We start from the raw sequence: 14,971 nt of genomic DNA on the forward strand, positions 1-14,971 counted from the left end.
TCACATTCACAGGATGTCAATAAATAAGGGCATTACCATGCTTACACGTGTACGATAGATAAATAAATATGTTTTGTTCACATTTAGGAGCTCGCAGTAAATGTTAAGTGGATTTAGCGAAATTTTTATTACATTAAATAGCATACTTTATGGACAGTAAGAAACATTACGAAAATCAAAGTCGTATAATCCTATAATTAGCTCATTCACTGGAAATGACGGAATGAGCAAGTGAACATTCAACAGAGATTTCGTAAAATATTGCTCTGATAATAAAAATCATTTTGCATGCCAATTCATATTGTAATACGGGAAATAGCGCAGGTATATCATCATTCATGTTTAAATAAATAAATAAAAAACCTACACGTGTGATTGCTGATGACGTGTGTCAAGATTTTTTAATATATGATGAAGTATGTGCTCAAGTCTATGTATAATAAATTGTTACATTAATATTATATTCTGTTGCACACATTCTATGCAGCCTACCGCCACCTTGCTACGTCACACTGTGCCTAACAGCTGTTAAACACATTTCAACACTTTAACGCACACAATGATATTATAAAATGTTTCCTATCAGATTGTTCATGGCAACATTTTATAATCTCAACAGTGAGGACCGCAATCGAAAACAATGTTATTGAGATTCTACAAAGTAAGTTCTCGATATTCGACAACAATTATTCTGTACAACATCGTTTTCAAACGGCCAAAGGCACATGAGCCAAGCTTTTATTATCTATCATAACATTTGGTGCTTATTCATAGCGGAAGTGATAGCTCACCGGACAAACAAGAATGAAACTTCTATCAAATTAAAAATTATAACGTGTTATGTATCTATCCCGTACCGTTCCAAGGGTAAGAAGTAGAAAATTCTAGTTCGCTAAAAGAAATCTATAACGAAACAAGCCCGAGTATCGTGTGGCTTTAAAAAATTAGTTAATAATAATAATATCGATTCATATAAAGGGTAGGCTTAAGCTACAAAGTCTAAAGTGGACAAGGGACAAGCCAAACAGTGGGATAGATACAAAACATATGACAAATATTTCATTATGACCCCGCACCCTTCTCGAACATGTAATCGAAATGGACTTAAAAATTACAATACAAATCAAAAGACCTCCAATTTTTGAATAAATGTTAGTAACGTCTATGAAAATTATATTTAATTAAATTAATCTAAATTAGTCACTTAGTTATCAAAGTTAGCTATATTTACAATTAGAAATTATCAATCAAGCGGCATCTAGTTCAAATAGACTTATTACAAAGGACGTTCATTGAAATTCACAACTTGACCGAACTAGTAAATCGATGATACAGCTAAGAGATACTCTAGATATTGCTACTATATCGGTATAGGTAGAGAAAAAAAACTTTTAACTTTAGCGTATCACTACAGTTCCTGCCAAGCTGTGAAATTCGACGCGTCTACTTATGATCATACGCCGTTCCTTAAATCAACTACGGCGACGGACGTCGCAAGCTTACATTGTACAAGCAACATATATATCTTAGTACCCTCGCCGCTGGTTACAAACGTATCAAATAATCTGGGCATGCATATCATTCGGTGCTGAAGACGTGTGTAGACGTGTACTCAGCTATATCGAAACATTTACTATATATCACGTACAAATGGTGTGTACAGTTAGCGGTTCTCTATCAAGGCGGCTTAACATTACGGAAAAACTCTGGTGTAAAAACGTTTGAAGAGTTGTCCTGTAAACGTCGAGCCTCAATAACATACTCTATACCAAACAAACCAAAAACAAAGCTTAAGTGATGGGTTGCTTACTGCTGTTTTAGTCAACCGTTCATGCCATGTACTTTGTAGGTTCGTTAGGTTCATTTCTGATAAATAATAAATGGTGTGTATATTTCTACAGACGAAGAGAAGAGCTACAAAGTTCAAAGCATATAAAAATACATGTATAATAGCAGCATTGCGCCGATTTTTATGGGTAATACAAGAAAAATTAAAACAAATATGAAACAAAATACATAAAATAATGGCAGATTGGGAACAAAATGATAAATCAATACATTGAATGATTTAAACACAAAAAACAGCACTGGTCAGCGTTATTTTCTAACCTAGAGCAGGCGATCCTGAAGGATGGATTAAGCTTAACAAATGCACCATAAAACCTGAAGCTAGAACGGGGACGGAAGTGGAATCAAATCACATAACAACCAACCCTGATGTGAATAAAGTGAGTACAAACCTTATATATGTATATAAAAAATAAAGGTACGTGTCATTATAAACAAGCATTGTAAAAACATCGAATGGACTGTAAAATATATGAATTCGTTATTAAAGCTTAAGCGTTATTAGAAACATTTGAAGAACATATTGCAACTACGAAATAGATTCACGACAATGTGCTGTCTAATGGACCGAAGGAAAGAGTATCATCAAATCACATCCCATCAAGCGAAATACAAATTAATAACGAATAAAAACTATTATTGTACAAGGATTAACAACGCAGAGACTAGTTACAAATTGCAGATGCTCTAAAACGAGACTGGAACGCCAGAACCAAGCCGCTGCCATCACTCGCTTACGTATCTAGACGACGTTATAGCGGTGCAATATATGGATTCAGTGCATTGATCTAAAATCTCTCTACAACTCGTAACGTTACATTAAAGACGCAGTTATTGTTTTCCGAATCAAAACTAAACGTGATCAATGAAGTATAAACATCGTAGATGTCCAATACTAAATTGATAGCATCAAAAGCGTTTACTACGAAAGCTGGAGAGGTAGAACACGCAACAAGAGATTTCAAACCAATGTATGGAGACATGCACGCGCCGTTACAAGAACCACCCTTAGCCGACATACCACTCCGAATCGTGTGAATGGAAACATGCTTTGACAGGCACCCTTAAGTTAAAAAAGCTTAGGTGTACACGTGCTCGGTCTGGATCCCAATTTGCTTCACTTTCAATTTACATCGTTTCATCGTTTACTCTTATATTGTTTACTTTTTTTTTGTATTGAACGTTCCAAACATCTTATGATAAACAAAAAATAAATCTACCAAATGTTTGATTATTAGAGGTTGTAGAAAATTCCTAGATATAGAACAGTTTATTAGCAATACCCAAATAACGATAACATTGCTCCTATTGCTGTTATTCTAGAAATCAAACTATCAATCACGGTAGTGCATGAACAGATGGGATATGGTTAAATGTAAAGTTAAGTGAGGAACAATCACTGTTAGTTGTTCCCTCCTGGAAAATATGGAGTGAGATAGTTGTTACAGATACTTTTGAAGAGGGTTGCGATCCGAAGTTTTGACGGGATTTATTTATTCATTTTTTTTGGAATGTGTGTAAAAAAAAAATGATGGAAAAAGGGATTCTCTCTAAGCTTAAAGTCTTTCTTCTAAGTTCTTATATAATCAATTCAATATAATCTTAAAGCGAAACATACTTGAATAAATATAATGTTTCGAGTTCAAACAACTGCACAACAACAAAATGGGATACCGAGCACGCGAACACTGTCTTTAGAGGGGGGAGAGAGTCGAGAGCGTATCTCCCAATTGAATGGGTATCTGTGTTGTTTGGAGGTTGGGGGGGAGGGGGGCTGGTCTATTTTCACCCCCCAACTGTACCTGATAGCGCAGCGGGTGCGGCAGCGCCGGCAGCACGGCGGGCCACATCTCGCCGCCGGCGATGCTCGCCACCTGCGTTCAGCGGCGCCCGGATTTATGTTACGCCCGGATATTACGAGCCCCGGTTACGTGACGTCACGGCGTGGTACGACTTGGGATTTTTGTCTTTGTATAGGACCATTTCGTGTCGCGAGTGTAAAATGTAAGGCTAACTAACATTAATCGGTATTCACTAAATTTGTGGTGGCAAAGGCACATGTTGTATTCAATGATAAAGAGCGAGAGCTGGTAAAAATTCAGATATCACATCAGTATTTATAAAAATCAACAGTGTTAAATTTCTCGTGTGTCACACATAAAAATTCTAAGTCGTACCACTATCTGTAAACTTACATCTAGAAAACTCTAATCGCTTATATGCCCGTTACACAATTATCTTAGAGATTATCATTGCACGATGCTATGCCCAGATTGATAAAACTTTGGGACATGCCGATAGAGAAATTCGCACTTACACAATAGTATACTTAAATACAAAAGTATACTTATTATTACGGTAAATGTTTGAATACTTACAACTAATTAACAGTAACAGTAACACAATGTATTATAAAAGTTATAATTGTACTATGTGTCAACAATGTCATGAAAAAAAATCAAAATTAAATTGTAATTAAAGAGGTGTTTTGGAGTGGATGTATAAAATAATAGAATTAAATACAGCGACGTTTCTCAAAAAATCAAACATGTATGACGTAGAGAATTTGGTATAAGCCGCGCTACAAAATAATCAATTTAAATTTCATTGTTGATAAAATGTTTTAATTATGACATAAATTAAATTAAATAAGCAGATATATAATTTTGTATTATATTGCTATAAAAAAAATTAAAGAACCAATTATTTGTATAAATATCTTGAGTAACTCATTGATTTGTGGACACTTTAACCACTCACGATTCTGTTGTCACAAACTCAAAATGTCGATACATCTCGCTCTATTAAGATAAGCCAGAAATAAATGAAAGGCACTAATAGAACAGTATTTTCTGTTTTTAAAGACGAGCAAAAAATATAAAAACTTTTTTTTATTATCATAAAAAACGATGGAATTCTTATTTCAAAACGTTCCGATATTAAAAAATAACATAAAAACGTTTGCTAATGGCGAATTGAAAAAAAATACTGATAATTCAGAACGATAACTTCCCAGCATCTTTATTGAGTTTCCTCGTGTTTGGTATTACGCGAGTACGAAACATAATATTATAACATTTGACTTTGATTTCAACGGATTTAAAAGCGCAATTAATCTATACACCAGTCGGTTTTTAACAATCGACGCACTTTGAACAAAAGCCATTAAAAACGCATTTTAAATCAAATCAAGATATAAATCATCCTGGCCAACAGTCGTAACGACATATTAATACTGAAGCTTTTTAGAAGAAAAGCCTTTTAATCCCGTTAAAATCCATCCGATCCCACTAGATCTCTACCACAGTCGCGCCCGATCGCGTCATACCTGCGTCCGCTGGTCCCTGTGCGTGTGCGCGTGGTGGTGCGCGTGCGCGTGCGGGTGCGCGTGCGCGTGCGCATGCGGGTGCGTGTGCGCGTGCGCGTGCGGGTGCGTGTGGTGGTGCGGCGGCCAGCCGACGCCGCCGCCGAGCGCGTTCAGCCTGGCGCCCCGTAGGGACATCTGCGGATTGCGATATTGTTTTTATTTACGTAATATACGGTATAACCTGCTCATATAATATTTGATTTCATACTGTATTTATTGTACAGAAAGTGTTGGATGAATATATACAAAAAGAATAGATACTCTCTCCAACTTATAAAATTAAAGGTATATAACATTCAACTAATGTATATTTTATGTTTACCACACAACAACCACTTATCACAACTTAAAACCATAAACCTTAAAATCAACTTTAACACTTATTCTCGACACCTAAATTCTGTACATTGATTGCATAGCCGCATGTCCCCCTGTGTATGTCAAAATAGTGCTGTCTCATCTCCTACCCGCCCACCTGGCTAATATCTAGCGGCAGCGAGTTGTCCCCATATTTACGTGTACCCTTATGAACATATTTCCCCCTCCCCTCACTCTGAATGAGTATGCGTGTGCATGTTGTGTTAACCCCTGTTTACGTGTGGCAGCATGTCTCCACTTTAGTTACACATGTGTGTGTCATGTTTTGATGTTTTGACATTTGTGTAGGGCTCCACTCCTCCATTGCTTATGATATATCTTCTCCCAACTCGCCTGGTTAATATCCAGCAGCAGCGGCGCGGCGTGCGCGTGCGCATGCGGGTGCTGGTGCGCGTGCGGATGGGGGTGGGGGTGCGCGTGCGGCGCGTGCTCGAGCAGGCGGTGCTGCGGGCACACGCCGCCGTTGCCGCCGCTCATGTAGCGCACTCGCCGCCTGTACGAAACCATACCGTATTATAGAGTAGTATAAAAAGGTTAGAGAAATTATACATAAAAAATAAAGCTATTTATTAAACTACAATATGTTAGGTTACCCGTAAGATACAAATAGATATAAAAATTAATACATAAACAAACTGTTTGTCAGTCTACGGCCGAGATTTAAAAGAAACCAGATATAGTAAAATAATTAAACAAATAGGTCAAGTATGACTATCCTCTTATTAACATTATTTGAGATAAATAAATGAGAAGAAAGAGTAGAAACACAACCGAACTAAAAACTAACACCCAACCCAATTGCCTCCGTGAAATTAAAACCTTTAGTTATTAGATTAGTTGGTGACAAATCAAAGCTAGATTTGTCACCAACTAACTACCAATCACACTGCCGCGCAAAACTTCATCAAAATTCATAACACCAAACTGGATTTAACAACTTTAGTACGTAAGAATATTCAAATATAGCCTACTCTTGCAATAACTCGAGTCTATATCAATATTTTTTATAGTTAAACCAATATTGATTACCTGGGTTGATAATGATGTCTCGGCGTCCGCCGCTCGACGGCCGGCGTCGCAACCGACACGTTGCTTTCACCTGAAACATTATAACTTCATAAAAAAAAAAATACAATTATAATAGTTTCGTATCTTTAAACTAATTGGTACAGTGGTCAACGAGTAATAAAGAGTGTTGATAACATTAAAATAGATGTATAATATAGATATATTTACAGACGTTAAAATCCTACTAATATTATAAATGGGAAAGGTTGTAAGGATGTGTGATTGTGTGTGTGTGTGTTTGTTGCTCTTTCACGCAAAGACTACTGAACCGATTGCAATGAAATTTGGAACGTACACAGCTGGACAACTGGAATAACATATTGGCATTTTTTATTGTGATATTCCTACAGGATACGAACCTGTATTACGCGGGTGAAACCGCGGGGCGCAGCTAGGTTTCAATATTTTAAGGTTCAAAAAGGAAATTATCGAAAATCACCACTAGATGGCGCTATTTTCAATTTCTTGTAATGCGATTAAATATTATGAGAAGTGCACACGCTCACAAGTTATATTAGAACAGAGAGAACTTTGAAAGGTATTCTGGTAGTACGTCCGTACATTTTATTCGTATATAGACAACAATCTTAACCCTTTTTCAACACTATGATATCCACCGCACTTCAAAAAGAATCGAATTCACAACCGGTGGAGGTTGTAGGTTATCATTTTCTTTTTTGGTTGTGTTACTTGATAAATTCATAGGGCTTAAATCGACTGACGTGATTCCTTTGTGTTTGATAGAAAATGTTGCCATTTGATCCTATTTTAGAATTAGCAATGCTGTGCGCCCAAAAAAATCTATACTAATGTCATAAAGCTGAAGTGTGTGTTTGTTTGTTTGAACACACTAATCTCAGGAACTACTTGTCCGATTTGAAAAATTCTTTCAGTCTTTAATAGCCCATTTATTGAGGAAGGCTATAGGCTATATATGAACCACGGGCGAAGCCGTTTATACTAAATGAAATATTGCAATAAATAATTAATTATAATATGTATGATTGAATGAGCTCATGAAGAAATAGGTCAATTTCGATTTTCTTTTTTTCAAAGTGAGAGAATAATGAGTAGTCAGTTGTGTAGAACAAATACTCTCCGATGCCAAGGAGAGTAGAGAGTGACAAGTCTTCATTTTATCGCGTTAACACATCTAAATCCCGTGTTAATTTACTTTAACTACGCGGGCGGAGAGCTAGTACTAAGTAAACAGAACAGATTTCACTACCACGCCATTGAACACCACCTAGAGCTTTAATCCTTTTCAATCACAGACCAATCAACCAACCAACCAATCAACCAGCCAAGGAATCAAACAATTAATCAATCAATCGACTAACCAACCCATCCGCCAATCAACAATCAACCACCCAACCAACCAGCCAGCCAACCAACCGCACACACCAATCCTCACCAGAAGACAGATGCCTGCATATCCTGCGCCGCTTCCTGCTCGGGCTGTCGCCCGCTTTGCTCGACAGCTCGCCGTCCGACGAGCCGGCCCCGGACACCATCGATTCCACGGGACCCTCCAGCGGGTTTGTGTCCTGGAAGAAGATATGAGCATCTGTCAGATACCTAATTTTTTATTTTATAGAATGGCATTGCTTTATAAATGATTAATATATTTTTAAAGATTAAAAAAAGATCGATCGAATCGTCTTTTGAAGAACCCTTAAGAAAAGTCTTTTTAAGATTTAAAGAAGGTTCCCGGGGAAGTCGTGGGTATCTTATGCAATATTTATCCCTTTAAAAAAGAATAGTCCAGGGCAGGTTACCACGAATGACGTCAGATGACCTACATAGCATAAGCTATATCATTTTTCGTATGTCATTGTTTTGTGCTCTGCCATTTTTCTACCCTTGGAATGGGAAGACTTCATTGTAGTCCTAGGGGGACTAGGACCGACTAGAATAGCAATACCAATGACTACTTAGGTTCTTCTATTATTAACCACAATGCGTTTAACCACAATTATTTATTTTTTATTTTTATTTTTATTTTCCTTTATCGTTAGGGTTGCCTGGTAGAGTTCGCTACCTAGCGATAAGGCCGCTCTTTGCGAATTTAATTTAAGATTTTTGTACGCCTGCTTATTTTTTGATTTTTTACGCAATAAAGAATTTTAATTTCAATGCATCAGTAAATACCTCAGAACTTTATAAATTGTTAAATGCATATAAAATAAATATATTATGCACGACTTTTTTTTAATTGCACGCTACGTATCATCGTAATATTATTAACACCTTTCCCATAACTCTTACCATGTTGTGATGATGATGAGGCGGATGGTGTATGTGTGATGAGTCGGCGGAGGTACCGGCCGCGCCTGGACTGACTCGTACCTCTGAAACATAGGACATATAAACTATAGGCGTCATTTTAAGAAAATTTTGAACGTTTTAGTACTAAATATTCAAAACTTTAAAGCATAATTTTTAAACTATCGGATCGTCCCGTTTACATGTAGCGTATGATAAACGGTAAAATAATTTTTTTAATAGATCCAGTAGTTCCTGATATTAGCGCTTTCAAATAAACAAACATACAATTCAGCTTTTTATTAGTAAGAATAGATAATTCTTTCCGTCCCTTATATCTCTATTATTTACTTTTATCTTTTCTCTAAAAATGGTCTATCAAATTAAAAATATTTATCGCCGATCTGTGTTCATTCCATTTTTAATTTATTTATAACTAACTGCGCCCCGCGGTTTCACCCGCGTAAGTCCGTATCCCGTAGTAATATCGGGATAAAAAGTTGCTTTATGTTATTCCAGTTGTTCAGCTATCTACGTACCAAATTTCATTGCAATCAGTTCAGTAGTTTTAACGTGAAAGAATAGTAAACACACACATACACATACATACATCCATCCTTACAAACTTTCGCATTTATAATATTATTAGGATAGGATAAGTAGGATTAGTAGGATTAATAGGATTAGTAGGACTAGTAGGATATTAGAAGGTTCAGATAACTAGCGCAAGATGCTTATACAATGAAGGAACTTCAACAAAATTTAACAATAGCGCAGTGCGGCTGTAGGATTCGAATTTATCTCTTCCAGGCAAATGCCTCTGTACAGAAAACGGAAAATAGCTGAAGGTGTTTAACGGTTAGTGAAATTATGATAACGTTAGAACATTCTCATTTTATTTGAAAGAAATTAATATGGTATGATATACAGATGTGATGCATGTATGGTATACAGATGCATTTCAATCGAATTGAGAAACCTTCTCTATTTTGACGTCGGTTCAAATATTGTACACCAGCTGTTGTCCGCGGCTTCGCTCACGTAGTTTAAGAACATTAACAGTTGTCATAAATGTCGCATTAGTAAATGAGTATAGTGGTGAAGTCCCATAGTGGGGTATGGGGCAGACGATATACATCTGTTTCATCGGATCGATTTTCTTTATGGACACATAGTTGATCAGCTATCTGTGTCCTCTCAGACGGAGACATATATTTTTGCTAGTCCCCACCGGGACTCTAACCGCAGTACTGTAAGGACAACTCCTTACTCCATTTTGTGAAACGAAGGAATCTTTATTACTACATAGTATAAAACAAAGTCGCTTTCTCTGTCCCAATGTCCCTATGTATGTTTAAATCTTTAAAACTAAGCAACGCATATTGACGGGGTTTTTTAAATAGATTAAGTGATTCAAGAGGAAGGTTTATATGTATAATAACATCTATAAAACTCCTCCGAATTTAGCGCGTGCGAAGCCGAGGGCAAAAGCTAGTTTGGTATATATTATTTCCATAACTTTGACAACTCGAAGACCTATATCATCATCCTCTCTCTCTCTCTCTCTCCTTCTCCGTGTTTCGAACAATTACGTCGTAGATCGCCGTCAAAAAAAAAAGCGCGCTAAGGCAATCAAAAACCCAATTTTGCTTACAAAACCAAATCACATTCTAAACCGGCCCCGCTTGCGTCCCTATCGCGCGCGACGGGACGTAGGCGCGCGCGAGCGAGACGGCGATCTCGCCGAACTTTCGCCCATACTATCGCTTTACGTAAGAGCGCAGTGCAACTGGGTTAAATGATAACATCGCATCGGTGACCACTGTTCGGTCTAGTTTCAACTGACAGCACGATATTGCCCGCGAAGTGGCAGATGGGATACCTATATACTGATGACTCAACTATGTACTTAAGAGATCACTTCTAAGTGATAAGGCCGCCTAACAAATTGTACTCTTTTTTTTTAATCATACGTTATTTTTAAGTTTCCTTCTTTGTAACATTTTGTTGAATATATTTTCCTAATACATATAAATTACGTGTCACATTGTTTGTTCGCGGTGGACTTCTAAACTACTCAACCGATTTTAATCAAATTTGCACACCATGTGCACCATGGGCAAACTTGATATATCAAAGAAAGAAAATTAACTTAATATATAAATGCAAGGGTAAATGACTGGACCTTAGTGATGTATCAACGCACAGCCCATACTAATGCACCGATCGGACTGAAATTTGGCATGCTGCTGACCACTATGCTGCTGGCATCCACTAAGAAAGGATTTTTGACAAATTTACACCCAGAGCGATACAATAGGGGATGAAAGTTTGTATATTGAAAATTCGTTTTGACCTCGCGGGCGAAGCTCCAGACGACAGCCAGTATGATCGTAGAGCATATTTCATATTGCTATATGATAAGTGATCATGCTAAAAACGAGGTCCTGTCCGGTACGAGGGTACGGTACCCTGAAAACACGCGAAATCATCGCATTTTCCATAGAACCAACGAAATTTCCATCGAATGTCCGTCTGTACAAAAGAAAACAGAAATCCCACCATACACAAAGCGATTGTTTAATATGCAGTGAGTATTCAGATTAACTTCTCGTCGGCCGACAGTTTTCAACGTGGAAATTAATTCCGACAAATCATTTTGCATTGTCTTCATTCGGATGTTTGGAACGAAATTTTTCGAGGGAATTAATTAACGAACGCTCCCCAGTTGTCCTCTGTTATAAGTAATATTACGATTAGTACTTGATATTTGCACATTTAACCAAACCACGTGTCATGTTGGTTGGTTGTCCCCGACGGATTCCTAATACTCCTTGCTCATCCGTCGCGTTGATTATACCACAATAATGTATTATTTTAACTTATGTATATTTATCTAATGTACGTTACGTACTAACCATATCGGCCTAAAAGCTGCTAATGCTTAGTGGCCTCCCTCTTTAGGTCGCCACACAAATATGCGTATATTATGTTGTAATTTTGTTTTCTTTATTAATATTGTTGTTTTTCTTTCATTATATATTCTGTTGTATGGTGTGCGTAATAAATATATTATATCATTATTATTAAACTAATACCCACATAGGAGGCCTGTGTCCTAGCAGTGGGTACGTGTATGGGCTGATGATGATTAAACTAATAAAATTAACCAATCGTGCACATACGCCGCTTTTGCTCCAAGCCATGACCTTAAGATAGAATACCTAGTCTATATTATGACTGCCAGGGCGGAATCGTGGCGTGCAGTTGGTGAACAACTAGCCTACTAGCTACACGCTCTAGACGTAGGTGTATCTTAATATACATAAATTACGTGTCACGTTGTTTGTCCGCGGACGGGCGTACTCCTAAACTGCTGAACCGACTTTAATCAAATTAGCGCATCACGCGCACTTGGATCCATCTTAAAATATAGGATAGTTAACATTGCCGCAATTGCGATGAATGACCACCAGATCGTAGCCAGTGAGTGCTGTCAGTAAACACGTATATATAATCTTCAACTCACCGACGCTCAACCGCCTCTGGTCGTGGTGGGTGTGGTGGTGGTGCTGCTGCCGCTTCGCCGGCGCCGGCGGCGGCGACTGCGCGACGCACGCCTCCTTCGGGCTGCCGGCGCTGCTGCCATCGCTGCAACGATGAAAATACACTGCATGTTAGTAATGATAATAGAATTTTTAACAAAATATATAAACCGCATTCAAATTATCAGAACTGGACTATATTTAAATGGGACCACGAGTGAGGCGTCAGCCAGATAAATAAAACTCATCGAAATCGTTTCACTATATAGAGCCTTATTGATAGACCTTGCGATGGAATTTCCAAAAGAAACTCATTCATTCTCGCAGTATGTTTAAGAAAATTTATAACCATTTAAAAAGAAAACTTAATTCGTAACTTATTAAAGGAAAATATATGACGAAATATTCAGTGAACGTTTACGTTTCGTATTTTACATCAAAACAATGTAAATCTTTAAAATTGTGCAAAAAAAAATTGTCCCATTTAAGAAAAAAACCGAATTTAAAAAAATCAATATTTTCGTTTGTACATTCAGAAAGCAAAACTTCCAACTGGAGTATTACATTACATTATCATTTCATTCCTCCACCGCGCGAACGAAGCCGCGGGCAGAGGCGAGTTGCACTAAAACATCAATAGCTCCACTCTATTATCGAGTCTAAACAGTTTTCGCCGATTTTTTTTTTTATCTCGCCACGCTTATCGTCTCTGGCTAACCATAGCGATACCGTGGATGAAGATGGGCAAATAGACACACGACCATTCAAGTTAGATCCCTCTATTATATAGCAGAGCATACATAATAGAGGTCTGGTTGTCAATTCAAAATGTGATAGGACCATTTCTATACAATTTTGTGACGTTTTTAAAAGGGCTTATGAAATGTCACAGTCCAAAACCGTTTCATTACTATACTCATCACTTACGAGGAGGCAGCTCTTGACAAGACAAAATAATTATCTGGTTGTCAAACTCAATGAATTTGTATTCTAACTCGTCATCATTAATGCAAGAAATTTCATCAAAAATTCAGGAGGCTAATCACCTACTTGTCTTTTGAGATATTGAACAGTGAAAAGTGAAACAGATGTATATCATCTGCCCCACACCCCACTACATACACACACGGGACTTCACGTAAGAATATAAGAATATCATTTGAAAGCCAGCTCGCACCGGGGAAGTACCACACCCCCACAGAAAACCGGCGTGAAATAATAGCTTGCTATTGTGTTTCGTGTGGTGAGTGGGGGAGCCGGAGGCCTATTTCCTTCTCCTAGCCCTTCCCAGTCCATTCCTTCTTTCCAGTCAGTCCTTTCCTTGTCCCTTATCCCTTAAAAGCGGGCAGCGCATTTACAGAGGTCTAAGCCTCTGCGAATGTACATGGGCGGTGGTGATTGTTAACCATCAGGCGAACCACCAGCTCAGTTGCTCGCTATGACATAAAAAAAAAGGCCTATGACCCAGCAGTGGAAACATAATATATGGCCTGGTGATGAATCTCTTTTATATATTAAAGTGAATCTCTATATCATTTGGTCAAACAATCACGCGTGGACTGAGGCACCAATATCGCTACTTATTTTTTTATTGTATCATATTATACTTACTATACTTAATATTAATAATATTATAAATGCGGAAGTTTGTAAGGATGCGTGCGTGTTTGTTGCTCTTTCACGCAAAAACTACTGAACCGGTGAAACTACGGGGCGCAGCTAGTTGGTCATAATCAGTAGAAGCATCTTATGGATAAGAAATTTTCGGCAAAATTACAAAAAATTAAGAGGCCTATTCACTATTCAGTCTTTTGTGTTGAAGCGTTTGACAATTTGAACGAAGTCAGTCAGTCACACAGACCAACTGCCCTGTATGTTGGGTCAGGTAGTCCATAGCGTTTGTTAAGAGATAATTTGGGGTCCCTTGATAGCTGTTGCACACTAGCAGCATACATTAACACACATGAATATATCTATATACATGTGTAACTAAAGTGCCGATCCGTGTTTGTGTGAATGTTTTATGTTAATGTTGCAACTTCGATTTCGATGCGTATGTGTGTGCGTCTATATATTCCATGGGTGTCGTAATCTAGACATACTAAGTTTTACCTGTGATATGTCCCGCCTTGTCGTTGTATCATCAACGTAATGTAAATACTCCTTTAGATTCGATTTTGACCCACTTTAAACGGATAGATTTAATTCAAACGTTGTACACTTATCAAGGATCGGGGACCATACGATTATTACATGTTTTAATTATTTTATCGTTATTAGAACGCCAGGATTTAAAAAATCCTTTGTGTATACTCAGTTTAAAGAGCAAATGAGACACTTCAGTTGTTGATTCAATAAGAGGTGTGTTATTCAAACTCAAGCACTTATTAAAATAAAATAAAATATAATAGTTTAAAAAAACTATAATAATAATAATAATAAAAATCATCTTTATTTAGTTCTCACAACATTAGTCCATAACAAAAACTTAAAAATACAG

At 37.4% G+C, this 14,971-nt stretch overlaps 1 protein-coding gene across 1 annotated transcript; it reads right to left on the minus strand.

Moving 5' to 3' along the window:
- Positions 1 to 3,186: 3,186 nt before the first annotated feature.
- Positions 3,187 to 13,314, minus strand: LOC119838878 (histidine-rich glycoprotein-like). Its single transcript, XM_038365021.1, has 10 exons — positions 13,190 to 13,314; positions 12,456 to 12,577; positions 8,930 to 9,012; positions 8,076 to 8,208; positions 6,623 to 6,692; positions 5,927 to 6,086; positions 5,691 to 5,768; positions 5,177 to 5,350; positions 3,651 to 3,722; positions 3,187 to 3,264 (listed from the first exon to the last, which is right to left on the minus strand). Exons 1-10 carry the CDS (start codon positions 13,312 to 13,314, stop codon positions 3,187 to 3,189), a joined length of 1,095 nt encoding a protein of 364 aa, XP_038220949.1.
- Between the last annotated feature and the right edge of the window lie 1,657 nt (positions 13,315 to 14,971).

Source organism: Zerene cesonia, unplaced genomic scaffold (assembly GCF_012273895.1).
Source record: "Zerene cesonia ecotype Mississippi unplaced genomic scaffold, Zerene_cesonia_1.1 Zces_u006, whole genome shotgun sequence".
NCBI classification, from domain to species: domain Eukaryota; kingdom Metazoa; phylum Arthropoda; class Insecta; order Lepidoptera; family Pieridae; genus Zerene; species Zerene cesonia.

Bases quoted from the DNA above. Each gene is read 5' to 3' on its own strand.
- LOC119838878 (XM_038365021.1), bottom strand. From the start codon at position 13,314: ATGGTCCTATCACATTTTGAATTGACAACCAGACCTCTATTATGTATG. The intron at 6,087-6,622 runs GTAATCAATATT...GGTTTCGTACAG, and splicing joins AGACATCATTATCAACCCAG to GCGGCGAGTGCGCTACATGA. The intron at 5,351-5,690 runs GTGGGCGGGTAG...CGCAATCCGCAG, and splicing joins TGCCGCTAGATATTAGCCAG to ATGTCCCTACGGGGCGCCAG.